This window comes from Eschrichtius robustus, chromosome 2 (assembly GCF_028021215.1).
Source record: "Eschrichtius robustus isolate mEscRob2 chromosome 2, mEscRob2.pri, whole genome shotgun sequence".
In the NCBI taxonomy this organism is placed as follows: domain Eukaryota; kingdom Metazoa; phylum Chordata; class Mammalia; order Artiodactyla; family Eschrichtiidae; genus Eschrichtius; species Eschrichtius robustus.
Window position 1 is genome coordinate 159,700,644 of NC_090825.1, and position 20,030 is coordinate 159,720,673.

General features: G+C 45.0%; 1 protein-coding gene across 1 annotated transcript in view; it reads right to left on the minus strand.

Moving 5' to 3' along the window:
• The window catches only part of COL23A1 (collagen type XXIII alpha 1 chain), a 358,312-nt gene extending 338,897 nt beyond the window's left edge, over positions 1-19,415 (minus strand). Inside the window, exon 1 of the mRNA XM_068534663.1 lies at positions 18,929-19,415. Coding sequence (XP_068390764.1) covers positions 18,929-19,219 — 291 coding nt within the window. The 5' untranslated portion in view covers positions 19,220-19,415. The remainder of the gene's footprint in view (positions 1-18,928) is intronic.
• Positions 19,416-20,030: the final 615 nt, after the last annotated feature.

A 20,030-nucleotide genomic window follows, 5' to 3' on the forward strand; every position in this document is an offset into this window, starting at 1 on the left:
GCGTTCCCTCCAGAAGTACTGAGAAGGAGAACTTGGAGTTGGGGGTGGCAAGAGCTGAGAGAAAACTAATCAGAGAAAATCATGGTTTCCAAAAAAGCATTACATGGTCAGATGATAAATTTATCAATGATCTGTTGAAGCATTAGTCTCAAACTCTTCACCAAATATTTGACCACATCCCTAAACAGCTGTATTTTGATGAAATATAGATTAATATACAAAAAAGGATGTAATGCTTTATTTCTGCAAAATGCTACAGATAAAGCCACAAAGACGTTCTTATCCTTTGACAGAAAATTCCTACTCTAGGGAGTATATCCCAAGGAAATAAATCATCAGGAGCAAAAAAATGGTACTCATGAAGTTGTGCCGCAAAACAGTGGGAGTACTTTAGTGAAGGATGGTGAATCCCCTTCATGAAACTGTCATATCTTCATCAAAAATCATTATGAAGACTATGTAGCAACAAGGAAAAATGTTTATGATACAATCAATAATGTTTACATATGTGTAAAAATGCAGGCGTGGGATGGCAGCAACTACCAAAACATAAACCCACTTGGGTGTAGGGATTACAGTGATTTACTTCTTTAAAGTTCTTTCCGTGTTGTAATATCATCTCAGCGGAAAAAAATAAAAATCCTGGGGAGGAGAAAAGCCAAAATGAAGCCCTAAAATCTCCCTGCCTAGGGCAATTTTTGAATGACAGACAGATAATTCTGTCTCCTCAGGAAGCCCTAACTAACTCCAGGATCAACCCTGATAATACACACAGGCACCACAAACACCAGAGGAAGACTTTTGGAGGATCAATCCTGCCCTGCTACAGTCACATCCTCTCTGCCTTCTTTAGGGAAGGGCCCATGTGTACATTCTTATGGCCACCAACAACTCAAGACGGCAGCATTTCCTGGCCTCTTTAATATTCTTTTTTCATATCCCACCATGGTGACGATGATCATGGTGATGATGAGGATAGCAAATATAAAGTATTTCAAGTATTTCAATCAAGTTTATTGATTACTTACTATGTGCCAGGCACTGCGCCAACAAATGTTATCTTATTGAGTCCTCCCAAGAACCCCCATGAGGCCAGGACTATTTTTTTTATACTCATTTACAAATGAGAAAATTGAGACTCAGGGCAATGTAAGTGTCAGGACTGGACTTGAATCCTGGTATCAACTAACTTCAACCACAAAGTAAGAGAACCTCTGCTTACCAGCAATTTTCATGTCTAATAAAAAGAGTTGCTATAAAAAAAATCCAGGCCATACAAAACTATAGGGACTGAAATTAGGTCAGTGGTTGCCACAGGTTGAGGGAGTAGAAGGAATGAAACACAAGGAGACTCATGGAGGAGCTGTGAGGTGATGGAACTGTTCTGCATGGTACTGGGGTGATGGATATACTCCAAGCATTTGTCAAAAACTATTGGACCATACGTCACAAAGAGGAAACTTTAATGGATACAAATTTTAAAAAATAACCAGGATGCTGGAAAATCCCAGGGTGGAATGCAGGCTGAAACAAATTAATATAACTATATTAAAATTATGTGACATAACCTCACTGAAGGTGGTGGGGAAAAACATGTAACTGACTTAAGTCACTTTGCAAAACAGTGTTTCAGTTGAGAACTGTAAGGCTGAAGACCAAAGGAACTGTCCATAAATGCTATACTCTGGTAGGTATAGTTGTTTCACACAGGGGTACAGGGTAGCAATTTTGAAATTACTATACATATATATTGGGGTTGAACAAGTGAGTAAATAAACTATGGGTAATGAGAGCCTGGTTTCTCACTGTCCAAGAAAGAATTTATAAATAAGCAAAGGGGAAAGCTGGATTAGTCAGAGACATTACTATGAGCTCATGTTTATGTTATGTACACAGACAGATGCATACAGAAATAATTACAGTTATGTGAATATAGAGTGAATAATAACCTTAGCTGCCTGCAGACAAGACCTACAGCCAATGACACCCTAGTAGCAACAAGCACATTCAGCACCTAGATCTTGGTTTCTAAATACCATTTTCCAATAAAAAGAACCATGACTCCTTGGAGAAATGACTGATTCTAGAGCCAGGGCAGGAAAAATACAAGATAAGCCTAGAGTATCTTGCAGTGCCAGAAAGTAAGGAAGTGCTTTAAAAAAGGGGGGGCGGTACATCAAAGAAACAAAACCAAAGCAAAAGAATTCAGAATGGCCAAAGCTGGAGCAACTTAAGCAACAAAATAAATGATGTAGTATTGAATTATAATCCGAAGAATAAATTAAATATCCATACTGATATAAATGATCAGATAAATAAATACATACATAAATAAATAAATAGGGAAAAGAGACAAATCTTCCTTACAGAAGAATTCCAAGTAATATATGTAGATACTTCCCTCTCCAGAAGGTGGAGCTAAATTCCCCTCTCCTTGAGTATGGCCTGGACTTAGTGAACTACTTCCAAAATGTAGAGTAGGGAAAGGAAAACAGTAACTTTATAATGGAGAAATCTAGCAGATACCACTTTAATCAAGTGATCAAGGTTAATGTCACCAGTGATAGGTCATGTTGACACCATAGACCACTGACAAGATGTCACGATAGTGTCAATCCACCTGAGTGGTATTCTTCCCAAACACTAGTAACCCAGCCTAATCATGAGAAACATCAGACTAGCCCAAATTGAGCAACATTCTACACAATACCTGACCAATATGTCTTAAAATTGTCAGTCATAAAACACAAGGAAAGACTGAGGAGGAGACATGACCACTAAATACAATGTGGTCTCCTGGGTGGGATCCTGGAATAGGAAAAGGACATTAGAAGAAAAACTGGTGAGAAGATCTGAATAAAGTCTGTAGTTCACATTAAGAAATGGATAGCAGAATTACAAAGTCACTTACCACTGATTAAGATATAACTTTGTTATTTTCTATAACAGATTATTCTTTTTTAAAAAATTAAGGTCAAACTCACATAGCATAAAATTAACCATTTCAAAGTGATCAATTCAGTGGCCTTTAGGGGATTCATAATGTTGGGCAGCCACCCCTTTTATGTAGTTCCCTCTGTCTAGTTCCAACACATTACCATTACTCCAAAAGGAAATCCTGTACCCATCAAGCAATAGCTTCCCTTTCCTCCCTCTTCCCAGCCACGAATCTGCTTTCTGTCTCTATGGATTAACCTATTTTGGATATCTCATATAAATAGAATCACACAGTATGTGACCTTTTGTGTCTGGTTTCTTTCACTTAGCAAAATGCTTTTGAGATTCATTCACTTTGTATCATGTGTCAGTATTTCATTCTTTTTTATGGCTTAATAGTACTACATTGTATGTACATACCACAATTTGTTTATCCGTATATTCCTTGATGAACATGTGGGCTGTTTCCACCTTCTGGCTATTGTGAATAGTGCTGCTATGAACATAAGTGGACGTGCATGCATTGTTTGAATACCTGTTTTCAATTCTTTTGGGTATATACCTAGGAGTGGAAATGTTGGGTCATATGATAATTCCATATTTAACATTTTGAAGACCCACCAAAATTTTCCACAGTGGCTGAACCATTTGACATCCCCACCAGCAGTGTATGAGGGTTCCAATTTCTCTCCATCCTCACCAACAGATCCTGATGGATGTGAAGCTGTATCTCATTATGGGTTTGACTTGCATTTCCCTAATGACTAATGATGTTGAGCACCTTTTCATGTACTTGCTGACCAGCTCTATATCTTGTTTGAAGAAATGTCTGTTCAAGCCCCTTGTCTATTTTTTAATTGGGTTGTTTGTCTATTTGTTGATGAGCTGTAAGAGTTCTTTACATATTTGGATACTACATCCTCATCAGATATATGATTTGCAAATATTTTCTCATATAATAGATCCATTCTTGATCAGAATTCTAACCACCTCCAACTGAGACACAATATGAGAGTGTGAAAATCATCTTGAAAACTGGAGGTGACGGGAGTGGTCCATGGCTTCATGCTTGTCTTCACATTAGTCTTTTTTTTTTTTTTTCACATTAATCTTTATTGAAATCTTGCTAGATGAATAGTGGGTTATTGTTACTCATGAATTTGACCTGGTTCTTTTTAGTTCATAGTAATTATATTCATTTTCCATTGTTGCATAACAGATTTCCACCAAATCAGCAGTTTAAAACAACACAAATTTACTATCTTACAGTTTTTGTGATCAGAAGTCTAGACACGATGAACTTGGTTCTCTGCTCAGGGTCTCATGATGCTAAAGTCAATGTGTCCTCTGAGGGTTTCTAGAGCTCTGGGTCCTCTTTCAAGTCCATGTGGTTCCTGTGGTCTGAGGCCCCCATTCTCTTTCTAACTGCTGTCCAGAGGCCACTCACAGTTCCTTGCCATGTGGTCCCCTCCACACACCCTCTCATGCTTCAAGGAAGGGTCTAGTCTTTTTTAAGGACTCACGTAATTAAGTCAGGCCCACCAAGGATAAGCTTTTTAATGTAACTCAATCATAGGTTGAGTAATTCAATCATATCATCATAATCACAGGTTCTGCCTACACTCATGGGGAGGGAGTTATACAAAGTGTGTACAGCAAGGGGTGGTAATCTTGGGAGCGATCTTAGAATTCCACCTGCTGGAGTATTGTATCACGGTTAATTTTTTACTTTTGACAAATGTACTATGGTCATGTACATATGTACATAATATGTTTCTATACAACTAAAATTATTCCAAAAAATTTAAAAGGCTACATCATGGATTTCAACTTCCAGGCAAGATGAGGTAGCAATGACTAGATTTACATAGGTACATAGGTACAATATGGTTCTATAAATCTAAAATTATTACCCCAAATTTAAAAGGTCACATTATGGTTTTCTACTTCCAGGCAAGAGGGAGTAGTAATGACTAGATTTACTCTCCTGCCCAAAACAATATCAAAAACCCAAACAAAAATAGAAATCCCACAAATAAGATATATGAAGCAATGGTTTTGAAGATATAGGGATCAAGCAAGGAAAGAGACTTATCCTCAGAGACACAGAAAACGACTACTCTGGCTTCCTGCCTGGGGAGAGTTTCCAGGATGTGGCACAGGGAGAGGAAATACGGGTGGAACCTGGCAGCTGTGAGTGCAGGGATGCCAAGGTAGTTAGAGTTTGCAGAGCAGAGGACCTGGTAGGTGAGAGCTGCACACAGAGAACCACGGAGACCTTCAAGGGTCCTCGCAGGGTATTCCACAGAGGGTTGATCAGCACGTGTGTGAAGAAACAACCTGAAGCCAGGGAAAGGATTAGAGGGAACAGTGCCCAGCTCTCACACAGGGCTGGGAAGAGCATCTGTTCAGACGCTGAGTAGGGTACCAAGAAGGGTCCTGCCTCAGTGGTAGGCAATAATCAACCCTACACTAAATATAGCTCTGATTCCACCTAATGGATCTTAAAAACAAGATCCAAAAGGATCAAACTATTACAAGTAACATCTATGACATAACAAAGCTCATGAATATTGATAGAAATATAAAAATATCCAGCACCCAAAGAGGTAAAACTCATAAATGCCTGGCATATAATCAGAAATTACCAGCAGGAAAATAGGCCCCATAATGAGCAGAAAAATCAGTTAATTGAAAATGACCCACAACTGCCATAGGTGTTAGCATTAGCGCACGAGGACCTTAAAACAAGAAATATAACTGCATAGTGTATGTTCAAAAGCCTAAGTAGAGAGATCAAAGATATTAAATGACCTGAACTGAAATTCCAGAGATGAAAGCTATCATGTCTGAGATGGAAAATAGGGTAGAAAGGATTAATGCAAGATTAAACATTGCAGAGGAAAAGATTAGTAAACAGCAATAGAAACTATCCAAAATGAACACAGAGGGAAATTATTATTTTAAAAAGAAAGCATGTCAATGAACTTTGGGATTCAAGTGGCCTAATACGTGTGTAATTGCAGTCCCAAGGGAGAGGAGAAAAAGAGCAGAACAGGAAAAAAATATTTGAAGAAGAAATGGCCAAGAACTTTTTCAAATTTTGATGAAAACTATAAACTCACAGATTCAAGACTCTTAATGAAACTTAAGCAAAATAAACGTGAAGAAAACTACACCAAGTCATATCATAATTGAATTGCTTAAAACCAGGGATAAAGAGAAAATCTTAAAAGCGGCCAAAGAAAAAAGACATTATATGAACAAATGAAACTCACATATACTGCTGATGGGAATGTAAAATGATACAATGTTTTTGAACAATGGTTTGGCAGTTTCTTAAAAAGTTAATCACACATCTATCAGATATAACCATTCCACTCCAAAGTATTATACCCAAGAGAAATGAAAGTATATTCCATACAAAGACTTGTACATGAATGTTCATGGATGTTTATTTGTAACAGCCTCAAACTGGAAATAACCCAAATGTCCATTAACAGGTGAATGGATAAACAAATTGTGGTATAGCCATATAATACTACTCAGTAATGAAGAAGAATGAACTAACAATGTATGCAAAAGAATCAAAGAAATTCTCAATAATTATACTGAGTGAAGGAAACCAGGCTCCCCTCCCCCCACAAAGAATACATACTGTGTGATTCCATTCCTACAAAAATCTTAAAAAAAGGAAAGCTAATTAATTGTGTAGAAATCAGCAATACTTGCATGGCAGGTGGGAAAGAATGGAAGGGAGAGAATTCAAGGGGGAAAGAGGAAAGTTTTGAGGGTCATGGACATGTTCATCTGTGGGGATTTCACAGGTGTACACATATCTCAAAATGTAGCAAATTACACATTTCAAATACGTGGAGTTCAGTGCACTTCAAGTATAACCTAACAAAAGCCAAAGGACAAGGGCACCCAGGTCCTGGCTCCCACAGGCTTGGCCGGCTGGTGGGTCAGGCATCCTGGGCTCGGAAAGCATCAGTTCACCACCCTGAGCCTCAGCTTCCACCTCAGGGTCAGGTAAACATCATGGCAGAGCCAGGTGAAGACAACCAGTGAGAGCAGCTAGCCCAAACCAGGCATTTGGCAGGAGCTCAGAAACTTTTCTTTTAGCAATGTGGGTTTAATCAGTGACTCCCATTGGCATGCTGAGTGACTCTCTCCTAAACCACAATGACAAACATTTCCTTAAAGGTCCCTGTTCAGTCCCAAAATACAGAAGTGTGTTTTGAAAGGTTTGGTCTGCAAACAAAATGCAAGTCTTCAGTAATCGTTAATTCATGTTCCCATTCATTATTTTTCAAGGACACACACATGACTTCCCATCAGAACCCGCTTTCTAAGGTTCATCACACTGGCCTGACAGAAAGAAATCCCATCAACAGCCATGGGAGGGGAATGAACAGTTTCCATCATGGCTTTTTTTTTTTTTTAAGCCATACAGAGCGGCTTGTGGGATCTTAGTTCCCCAACCAGGGATGGAACCTGGGCCCTCAGCAGTGAGAGTGTAGAGTCCTAACCACTGGACTACCAGGGAATTCCCTCCATCATGGCTTCTGACATGTTGAGGAGAGCCTTCAGGCTGCTCCCATGTGTGGCCTCCCAGCCTCCTCCATACCACAGCCCAGCTGCCATGTCAGGCCTGCTTGAATCCCCACACTGGGCTCCAACTGTTCCTGCCGACCCCTGCCCTCTTGATACTGCCCACACTGAACGCCTGGAGTTTCCCTGATGTGTCAAGTCTGATTAGATGGTGGTATGGGCTGAATCGTGTCCCCCACCAAAATTCATGTCTTGTAGTCCTAACCCCTGATCCTTCAGAATGTGGCTGTATTTGGGATAGGGTTTTTAAAGAGGTAATTAAGTTAAAGTGAGGTCATTAGGGCCCTAATCCAATATGACTGGTGTCCTCTTAAAAAGAGGAGATTCAGACGCAGATACACACAGAAGGAAGACCATGTGAGGACACCGGGAGAAGATGGCCATCTGCAAGCCACGGAGAGAGGCCTCAGGAGGAACCAACCTGCTGACACCTAGATTTTGGACTTCTAGCCTTTAGAATTACGAGAAAAGAAACATCTGTTGTTTAAGCCACCCTGACTGTGGTACTTTGTTAGGGCAGCACCAGCACACTGACACAGATGGGGTCCCTCAGACACCCCGACCCCAACCCCATGTCTCCTTCAGATTCCCCACCATCCCCAAGTGAACTGAAGTGAGAGAAGGCTGAATGGACCTGGGGCCTTGATGCCAGGCAGACTGAGAAGTTTTCACCTTACCGGCCCACAGGCGATGAGAGGCACTGAGGGTTGATGGGGTGAGGAGAGGGAGACACTGCTGAGAATATTTAGGAAGATGAGTGAGAAGAATGCACAGTGGCCAGACCTGCCTACGGCATGGACTCAGAAAGGCAGCGCTAACTGCACAAAAGCCCAGGAAGAGATCATCAGCAGAACCAGGACCGGCTGGGCTGAGTTATACTATGGTGCTTCTTCCAGCTCAACTCATTCAAGGCCACGCCTAAGGTGTCAGCTTCATCATAGGAGCCGGAAGGAGGAGGAGGAACTGTCCCCAGGAAGGACCTGGCGTTGATGTTAGCAGTCCCGGCAGCCCCGAAGCTAGGATTAGCCAAGCGGGGAGTGGTTAAGGAGGGAACTCCCGGCCCCTCACTGTCCGGGGCAGTCCTGGGAAGGGGCCTTACTCCATCCTCACAGGAAAGCAGTGAAGCAAACACCATCACCCTTTTTCCAGAGGAGGAAGTTGAGGCTTGGAAAAGCCAACTAATTTGTCCCAGGACACGGTGGCCAGTTTAGAGGCAGCTCCAGGCTCAAACCCAGGTCTCCCAGCTCTGGAGCAAGAGCATGAACTGTGCCAGGCCCAGTCAGGGGGTCTCCCAGGTGGGACAACTTCTGTGGGGAGGCAAGAGGTCAGGCTGGTCTCACCCCTCCCGCTTCCTTCCCAGCTCCTGTGTGCACATAAGTGTGCATATGTGCATGCACACGCTCATACACACCCCCACACATGCACACACTTATATTCATATACACACTTAGACGCATACGTGCACTCACGTGTATATACACACTCACACACAGGCAGCATGCTCACATGTGTGCACACTTGCTCTCACACGCATGCACACCCACACGCATGCACACTCTTGCACTCTCCCAGCCCTAGCACTGGCTCACCCTCACACCCACATACTCTAATCCCATCGCCATGTGAACTTGTCCTTCGTTCGTCTGAACCACAAGATGGGTCTGAAAACAAGATGCTGCAGATGATAACAGACCATACATCACACAAAAAGGCACAGTTCCATAAATGGACAGACCCTGGTTTTTGTGTGATGATCCTCCTTGGAGGCCCAAGTTAAGTAGATTTTATTTAAATTGTCTTCTGAAAACACCAGAATTCTTTCTAACTACTTTATGATTTGTTTCACAACATAAAGTTGGAAGCAAATTCTGTTTTACAAGCTCATATTACCCATTGGAAGGCACTTCCTCCCGCCTCAAGGTTTTGTGGCTACATCAGAAAAATAAAGGTTTTCTCATTTACCAATATGAATCGAAGCAGATGTGTGTGAGGCCTCCAATTCATTAGTTTAATCATGAGCATTTGGGAGTATTTGTGCCATATTGCACAACCACAAAAACAGATTAACATTAGTTAAAGCAAATTTATTGGCTGTTTGAAAAAAATCCATATAATTTTCGTGAATAATTAGATTTTTATTTTGGGCAAAACTGAAATTTTTTATTTAAGTGGAAAATCTCATTCTGCTCAAATGAGAGACTGAAAAAACGTGGCTATGAAGCTAATGCAGTCCTTGCCTTTCTTCAACAACCAAGTCACATTTCTCCATCATTGACTCAGAGACTGGACATGTGTTAATACCTTTTTTGCTTCTGTATGGCCTTAACAGGATGGCAGAACCCCAGTGGTAAAAAGATCTTAAGATCATCCTTGTAACCACAGGACCTCCTGTCCAATTAGCAAACAGAGACATTCCTTCTGGATTCAGTCAAAGAAGAATTCCAACAAGAAGAACGATTTTCAGGATGTGTACGATGCACTAAGCTCTTTGGACATATCAACTTGTTTAATCCCCACAGAAACCTTATGAGGCAAGTACTATAATCCCCATTTAACGGATGAGCAAACTGAGGTTTGGAAAAACAGCCATTTACCTGAAGCTACACAGCTGAGAAATGACAGAGCTGGGATGTGAACCCAGTTCTGCTTAAAGCTGAAGTCTTCCCCACCACCCTCCACATCGGACACCTGTGGAGGATGTCCACACTGGCAGAAAAAGCTGCCACTGCTCCAAGCTAAAGTATTGTTTCCATGGGGGGCTGCTGTGAGGCTGCAGAAAGGGCTCAGAGCTAGGAGTCAGGTCACCCAGGCTCGGGTGCACGCTGCCACCTGGGGCTGGTCACTGTCACTTCTGGGAGGGTGAAGCCTATCTCTCAGGGGTTGGGATGGGGCTGTTAAGAAACACCACAAGGAAGAATACGTGACCCTTCTGTCCAGGGCGGGCACTTGGGAGGCCCTCAACTGTTTCCCCTGTAGTCTCCAGGAGTACAGTGACATGCCTTTCTTTAAAACTATATCTGCAGGGAATTCCCTGGTGGTCCGGTGGTCAGGACTCCGCACTTTCACTGCTGAGCACCTGGATTCAATTCCTGGTCAGGGAACTAAGATCCCACATGCCATGCGGTGCAAAAAATAATAATAATAAATAAAATAAAATCTGGTAGGGGAGAGATAATATTTTTTTTTAAAAAACTGTATCTGCAAACTTATTTTTTCTCCCAGTGGTTGGTGCTTAGTACTGAAATATGTTTCCAGACATGATGAAGGGATGTTTTCTAAGTGTCTGTGTCAACAATTAAAGATTAATCCTGATCCTACACATGGAGAAAATCGATTGGGGAAGAGCTGGAGGTCGTGTGTGGGCTACAGAGAAGTTTACCGAACAGAGTTACATTTGCTCACAGAATTAGAAATCGCAGCGCAGACCAAGTGCAGTGCCTGGCACTGCAAAACACTACTCAAGGAGGGTTCTGCACCAAACCAACAAATGAGCCTAATTCTGAGATGAGATCTTCAGAGTTCTTCCAAATCTTATTTTAAGACTTCTTTATCATTCGCTTTTTGCTTTTGCTTTCAACAACAACAAATCCAATTGAAATAAAAATTCAACCAAAAGACAGATTCAATCCACTTTTCCCATCATAAAACTTGAAGCATGATTTCACAGTGGTGCAACAGTTTTGGAATTCCACAGGAGAATGAACATGTATGTCATGGACAAACTTGGATGTTCCAAAATCAAGACAAAAAACAAAGCCCTAAAAATGATCCTCTTTAGGCAGGTACTCTACATCATAAAAAATAACAGAAGTAAGAAACTTTCCCCATAAAACCATCAGCTGTACTGTGCCAACGAAGATGTGGAGAGGCCTAGATGCTGTGTTGATAAAGGGATGCAGATTCCACTGATGGAATCCTATGTGGTCATGAAACATGACCATAAAGACTGTGCAGCACCTGGAAAAATGTTTTTGATAAAAGGTTGGAATATACAGAAGCAAGGTGTAAATGGTGTGTGCACTTAGGTACACATAAATCTGTCCATCCATATAAGAATTGGAAGGAATCGTGCAAGAGGTTAAATGTCCTTGTTTTAGGGTGGTGGGATTATCAATAACATTAATCATGTTAAATCGACATACATCTTGGTTATTTAAATTTTAAAAAGGGAGGAAGGGGAAGGGTTGCCAAGCAGGTGTGCTACTTCCCAACATTGGGTCTAACATCCTAAAGGAGGTGGCCACAGCCCAGGAGCAGTGGGAGCTGAGCAAAGAGAAAAGGGTTTGAAAGAACTCTATCTCCCACCAACGCCTAACAATGCCGAGTGGGGGGCAGGGGTCAGAATTATTAAGGGAAAAGGGGGAAATGTGTAGAAATCTGTGGTGAAGGAGAGGGCTCCCTGAAGGTGTAGGATTACACCAAAGGCCTTTGGGATCCTGACACTGAAGAACAGCAGGATCTAGTGCTCAGAGCTCACCCTGGGCTGTACAAGCTACTCTGTCCAGCCCTCCCTTCTCTTCCTGAATCACCACGGCCCCTCCCCACAGGCTGAGCAGTGCTCTCAGCCCTGCCTCATGCGTAGAGAACTGAGGCTCTGGACCAGCCTAGGCCACAAAGCCAGCAGGTAGTGGTGGCTGCTATAGACTGAATCATTGAGCCCCCCGCCCCCCTGTAATGGGATTAGGAGATGGGGGTTTTGAGAGGTGATTAGGACATGAGAGTAGAGCCCTCATAAATGGGATTAGTGTTCTTATAAAAGAGACCCCAGAGAGCTCCCTCAACCCTTCTGTCTGCCATGAGAGGACACAGGGAGAAGACCGCCTATGAACCAGGAAGCGGGTCTACACCAGACACCAAATCTGCTGGCGCCTTGATCTTGGACTTCCTAGCCTCCACAACTGTGAGAAATAAATATCTGTTGTTTAAGCCACCCGGTCTGTGGTATTTTGTAACAGCAGCTTGAACAGACTAAAGACAGTGGCCTTCTGATTCCTTGTCCAGAGCGCTTCCTCTTCAAACTCGGGCCCCTCAAGGCCACCATGACACATGGCACCAGGCAAAGCTGGGCAACCTCCTGGCCTCACTGCTCCAGGTCACTGGGACTCAGGGCACCCCAACAGACTCCTCAACCAGTCCGGAGAGGAGCCTCCTTTCTCATGAGTACACTCCTATGGGGAGAACACTCCCCGGGAAGCAGATGAAAATGGGCTGAAGGGGGACTTCCCTGGCGGTCCAGTGGTTAAGACTTCGCCTTCCAATGCAGGGGGTGTGGGTTCTATCCCTGGTCGGGGAGCTAAGATCCCACATGCCCCACAGCCAAAAACCCAAAACATAAAGCAGAAGCAATATTGTAACAAATTCAATAAAGATTTAAAAAAAAAGAAAAGAAAGTGGGCCGAGGAAGGTGGGCCCCAGGAGCAGGCGGCCCTGACTGCCCTCGGCTGGACACGAAACTCATACAAAGGGTGGAGAGAACACACCCGTCCTTATCACTCCTCCTTCCAAGGCCTCCTGCTGACCTGAGGGAGCCCAGGCCTGGCCTGTGTGCCTGGAACAGGTCATGGCCTCCCTCTTAGTGACATTTCTCCCTTGTAAAACAAGGACAATAACCTCTGTCTTCCACAATTCATGATGCTGTTGTGGGAAAGTTTTAAGATTTTAAGTTATCCTGTAACTTGTTAAGCTCACATTTTGTGAGTGCATTATATTCAAAGAGAAATACAGATTTTGATCCTACCACAGGTAAACCCAAATTTATCAATATACATAAACACCTGCAGAACAAACACCTACCAATCTACTGCCTAGCCCATTAGATCAAAAATCCTTTAGCTGGATTTCAAGCCGTTGAGGAAGAATTTCTCCAGAATGTGGCTCCAGCTTGTTGCCCAAGCCTCTCTCTTGTTATTCCTTGGATGGTCATCTACTTGGTTTTACCAGCCCCCTGTCTTTTTCCCCTTCTAATAACAACACTCCAAATTGTCCTTTGGGGACCATCCTCTACTCCTGGTTCTTTCAGCTCCAGTGGGGTACACGCAGACGTGCACAGGTGCACACAACCCCCACCCCCACCCCCGCAGAGATCAGAGATGCTGCCTGGCTCATCTCAGTGACTGGTGCAGGTAATCCATATTGACCATTGGAGTGAATCAGGGGCACTATTGGGAAAAAGAAACTCTAATGCTGAGGATAGGGACCTGGAGCTGCTGACAGTTGCCCTGCCACTTCATGGGAAAGAGTGAGGGCATCCTTGACAAATATGGAGCCAACACAAAGAAACACAAAATCAAGGCACCTCTAGCTGTGCCTGAGCAGGCATTTCCCTGGACATTTCAGTTAAATTCCCTTTTTAATTAAGCCAGTCTGAGTTGGGGTCCTTTCACGTTGCTATTTGAAAGTATAAGGATCCAAAGGCAACTAGAAAGGTGGACTCTAATGAGATGATGCTCAATGAAGGTAAAAGAGACACCCTGCTCTGGGGACCATGATTCTTCCATGATCCTCTGGAAGGGGATTTGGAGGCCACAGTGAGATATGGCCGTTGAAAAAGCCAAGGGGGCCTGTGGCCAGGATTGGGGTGAGGAGGGGGAGCACAGCTGCCTAGGCACACCTGATGGGTACAGGGCACCACACATGTTTTCAGGTGCACTGATCTCCTTGGTCCTCGGAGTGGCTGGGCCAGTTCCCTCCAGTCCGAGCAGCCTCTTCCACTTACTGCAGGGTGATGTGCAGGTGTCATCATTTTTTGTGTATGCCATGATGTGGAAAGAGTTGGAAAGCAGGACCCTAGAGTGCCATCCCCAGTGAGGAGGCCACTCCAGTCAGTCACTTTGGGATCAGAACAGCATGCACTTAAGGGTTAAAGACCACAAACTACAAAGCATGGGACTGAGCCAGAGAGAACACCAAATGCATCAACCTTGCCTTTGACTACTATGGTTAGATGCAGGGCTGGAGAGCAGGACCCTGAGGGAAACAGAAATTTCGCAGCTGGGGAGTGTTCCCAAAGTGTGGAGCAGTGAAGGGGGTATGGTTATGAAAACTGTGGCAGTTCCACGGTTTTAAACAATAAACAATGGATGACTTCCCCCTCCCTCCACCCCCACCCTGTCCTCCTCTAGGACAACATTCTAGGGTACCCATCTGACACTGTTGGTTGTTCCCCAATAGCCATTCCTAGGCTCCCTTCCTCACAAAGCTACAATTTTGTTCCACTGGCAACATGCCCAGACTCAGAGGATTCGTCAAGCTTGGCCAAAGCCTCCTGTGGCAGCCCCATCACCCTTGACAGGATGATGATGATCACTGGCCCTGGTTCTGGCTGGTGGCTATAAGGAAAGTTCCCTGACTCAAATGAAAAAAAAAGCCTCTTGAGAAGATAGCTTTTTCCTGCCCTCTTCCCTTCTACCTTGGCTATTCTTGTGTGAAGACATGTGCTTGGAGCTGCAGCAGCCATATTGTGACCATGAGGAAAGACCAAGAGAATGGCAGACAATGACCTGGCACCCCAGTCATGGCCAAGTCATTGAACTAACCCAGGATCTGCAGGCTGACTTCCAGGATTCTCAGGTTATGCAAGAGAATTCAATGACTGTACTGTTTAAGGAATCACACTGCGGGATTTTGGTACTCGCCATCAAAAGACTTACTGACCAACACTTTCCTCTGCATTATCTTATTTGCTCATCAGTACACAGGTAGTTGTGACCATCGTATTAGGGAAGAGGAAGCTGGAGCTCAGGAAGTTAAAGAGGTTAGATGCCAGGACTAGTAAATAGTGGGCCTGAAACCCCATTTATCATCTACCCCTCTCTGCCTGCTGGTATAAATTCATTCAGCTTACAGATCCCTGAACTTCAGAAGCGATGTTGCAAATCTTCAAAGCTAATGTGCAAAAGTCCAATTCAACAATTCCAAAATATATCTGTGAAAGGAATGCCCCAACAGTTGGCTCATTCTAAACATGCTGCTATTATTATAAAGCTCTCCTAAACTTCTGCAAAAAAAACAAGAAAAAAAAAAAAAAAAAAAGAGTGGAGAGATAAAGTGAGCATGCCAGGAAGTAACAGGAAACTTTTTTGGTTTGGGAGCCAGGAAATGTTAAGGAAACAAATGTAGCTATGATTTATACTCCATCTCCAGTTGTGCCATGGGATTCAAAAATTGGCATTTTTATTAAAGCATACACCTTAGAGCAGTCCTGATAAGTGACAAGCTGCCACAGAGGCCAAATAAAGCTACATTTGATTCTGGGTTTTATGGTAACTTAACCAATATATATAGTTGATGGTAGGGAAGCAAAGGGCTTGAATTTTAACCTGAGTCTCTGGGTTTTTCTTGTTTTCAAACTGATTGGTCTGGAGAATGGAAGACCAACAGCCAACAATAAATCCATTGTAAGCTGAAAATAGTTTCCTCTGAATACAACTAAATATTTCTTTAATCTTTGCATTAAAATTTTTACTGTAGTATAGCAGCTATTTTATTTACTCTAAAATTTAAGCTTTTGTAATACTGTAACTATAGGTATAACTAATGGGGGGGGTTGATTACCGAGGCAAGCTCTTTAAAGCACTTTAAAAGCATAATATCAGATGCTTGTTTTGCATTTATATTTTTGGGTCATACTGAAGATACTATTGTTAATGACTCTTGCTCAAAAATCTTGCTTTTATTTTCTGAAAACCATTTCTTTATTTTGTACCATGGGAAGGGTCTTTAATAATCATGAGTTATCATGAATATTTCTTTTTTGTAGCTTCTATATCTACATTATCAGGCACATCAGCCAGTCCCAAAGAAGTTATTTCACAGTTCTGTTCCCAAGGGAACAAAGACAGTGGGTCCCATATTAACAGTGGCTTCTGTTGGCTTATTTTTTATTTATTTTTTCTGACATTAAAGTTGTGTATGGTTGGCAAGGATTTCTATTCTCTGAAAACAAGATTGTTGGTAAAAGGACAAGCTGCAGGCATCCTCACATACACAACTACTTCAGCACAGGCTGAAAGGATGCTTCACTGAGAACAAATTAGAACTGAAAAACATGTTCAAGTACAAAGGTTCTTTCTTTAAGAGATTTTCAGTTCATTATTTATTTGTCCTTCATATCGAATAGTTTTTCTAAATTATCTTCACATCTATTTAAACCCAATTACCAACTCCCACTATGCACCTCCCATGAGTCCCCTCATCTCAGCCAGGGACTCTCAGGGTCACTGGCCAGGCCATGTACATTTCCCATCCAGTGACATTTGTGAGAAGAATGGCTAGGAGCAGGAACAGACTGATGCCCTGGGAAAAAGATGCCTTTTCACAGCGATACTCAAAGAGCCAGAAGCTGAACCCCAACTGCATTCATAGTGTGGCATCTCAGATGCTCCAAGTAGAGACTCCTCAACACCAAACTTGGTTAGCTAGTCGCACGAAGTGCTAAGATGTGTCCTATGCTAATGGTATAGCCTGCAGAATGGTATAGCGAATTTCAAGTGGAAATCCCAGGATTTGAAATTTTCCCTTCCCCTTACTAATGAAGAGGAAAGAAGTGGGGGGTGGGGTGGGGGGGGGTGGTATGGAGAGAGAGAGAGAGAGAAACAGAGAGGGAGAGAGAGGGGGAATACTCTGCCCAATAACTCCTTGGAAGCAGGACGAAGCCTCCTGTGATCTGCATAGTTCAGGACTTGAAAATCTCAGCCGTGGCTGCTTTCCCAGGACTCTCCTCCCTATTAGAATGGACACAATTTGCAAGTTCCTTCTAAAAGGTTTTACTGGGATTTCTGATTTACTCAATCAAAGCTTGCAGTTTATTTTTTATTAAGTAAAAAGGGCCCCCTATTCGAAAGAACAGCCACAGTTATAGCACTAACAGGTAGAAATTTTACTGGCCCTCCATAAATCAATTCAACACCCTTGTCTCTAAGGATTTGCCAAAAGGCAATGGGCTGCAATTATGAAACCATCACCAGGAGCTGCCAGCAGGGCTCCAGAGAGATTTCTAAAATCTGCAGGCACTTTCAAGAGGAACATAGGAAATCATTTCATGAAGCAGCAATTTTGCCCAAAACCAAGTTAGAAGAGATGTAATACTGGCTTAAAGTGACTAAGAAATAGGTATGGTGAACACAAAAGGCATGGTACAGTCTTCCCCCATTCACCTTAAAGAATCCAAATTAACTCAAAAATGGATACACAGCTACTTTAATAAAGATCACAGCTGGTCACAGTTCAGGGGAAATGGTAGTAACAGCCTTGCCCATCCTCTCCTCTACCTTGAAACACTGTGGTGCTATTCATACTACAGTTGAGGATGCCCCTTTGGGGAGTATGCTTGCGATCTTGGGGTAGCTGCCTTTCCTAGGAAGAAGAGGATGGCTCAGGCAAGGGAGGCCAGCACAACCAGAGGCGCTCTGGCCAGTCTACCACCACTGTTCTATGGGGAGGTGCCCTGCTGCACAAAAGCTGGAGGTTTTGATCAGCATGATGGGTGAGAGAATTGAAGTTCCAAATGTGGCTCCTGATTTGAAGACACATAGCAGCAACCTTAACAGAAGTGTCAGAGAGTCTCATATGATGCTTCCAGCAAGGAAACTCAGCATCTGCTGTGTCCACAATGCCCAGGTGGCATCGCCTAGGTGGCGTCGACCGAATCCAGAATCTGTATTTTTTGGCCCGGACTGTTTTTTATTCCCCTCACCCTGCCAAGCTGATGTTGGCACCCCCTCAGGTCTGGGTTGCCCTGGGTGAGCGCTGAGCCCAAGCAGCCCCAGGCACAGCACAGCATCTCCAAGATGGAGCTGTTCTGAAACACTTTCCTGAGGGGCCGGAGGGTGGACAGAGCAGGCTGGATTGACCATGTCCCTCCAAGGGCCCCGGCCAGGGTCTGACTGAGGTTTCCCGCCACCAGGAAACCTCCGGTCTGCTGGGGGTCCCACACCTCTGCAGGTGTATCAGCGTTGGGAACAGTAGCTGCAACCAGTGACATAAGTCACCACACACTTCCCGCAAGAGCTTCTTCATTATCCCGGCACAGGTAGGAAGGCAGGCGCATAACGCAGGCGGGAAGCCACCGGTCCGAGCGCACACACCAGTGGAGACTCGCCCCCAGATCTGTTATTTCAAAGTCCGCAGTCTTTCCTCTTCCTCCCCCTGCTCGTCCCCGAAACAGCCCTTCTAGGTTGTTTTTCACGCAGGCCGACCCTGAGGCTGGAGCGGGAACAGCAGGACCCCTCGGCCGCCAGCACCCCAGCCTCCCTCCCCACCCAACCCCACCCCCGACCCCGCGCAGGCTGCTCGGGCGCTCACGGCTGGCGGGCGACCGCGCCTCACCGCGACGGCTCCCGGCGCACGGACACTCCCAGCCCCGCTCTCGGCGACTTACCTCGCGCAGCAGGCGCTCCAGTTGCGGCTCGGCCCAGGCGACCAGGGTATCCGGCGACCCCGCGCGCCACAGCAGCTCCCGCTCTTCCTCGAGCGCCGCCACCCGGCCCTGCAGCGCGGCCGCCTGGACGCCCAGCAGCAGGCAGGCGACCGCCGAGCCGGCGGAGAGCAGCAGGCACAGCGCACTCACCGCCCAGGCCCCAGCTGCCGTCGCGGGGCGCCCCGCGCCGCCGCCGCCGCCCGCCCGGCAGCCCTTCCGCGCGTCGCCGCCGGCGCCCTGGCCTGGACTCATGGTGTGCTCGTCGCGGGTGGACTCTCAGAGGGGACGGTGCACAGAGCCGGGGTCACTGGCTGAGCGTGCTGGAGCGTGCTGGAGCGTGCTGCAGAGCCCGAGGCACGAGGTCGGCCCGGCGCGGGGCTTGGCCTCCGGGCAGCAGCGGACCGCGGCGCACGCCCCCTTCCCTGCCGCCAGCTCCTCCACAGCGGCCACTTTGGGCAGTTTCCTCTATGCAAATAGACCCTGCCAGAAAAGGAGCCGGGACCCACCCAGGGGAGGAGCGGCCAGGCCGGCCCCGCGCGGCGAGGGGGCGGAGGCGGGGGCGGAAAGGGAGCTGGCTCCTCGGAGCCCCCCAGCGCGTACCTGGCTGACCCCGCGCGCAGCACTCATCTCCGCCCTCACCTGCCCTGGACGCCGGGCTGCACCCACTCCCGCGCATGCACCTCTGCGACTCCTCAGCCCGAGTTCCAACTGCGATCCCGAGAGGTCTGTGGTGCACCCAGAGACTCAGAGCGCCTTCTGCAGCCTACCCTTGGCTGCGGCATCATTCATTTGTTGGGAAAATTCCCCTCGACTTGTGAATTAACCTGACACTTTGAAGTGTCAGAAGTTTTGAAGTACGAAACTTCAAACCCTGTGGAAAACTTAGTGAATCCTTTCTAGATGGTGCCCTAGCGCCGCTTGGTGGTGGAAAGCGACCTCTTGTGCATTCATACAGACGCAGTCAGGGTCGGGATTGAGCCTAGTGGAAGGATGCCTCTTAGAATATTTAATACTCTCACCATTTATTATGTGCCAGACATGCGGTGCTGGAAACAAATTGTAA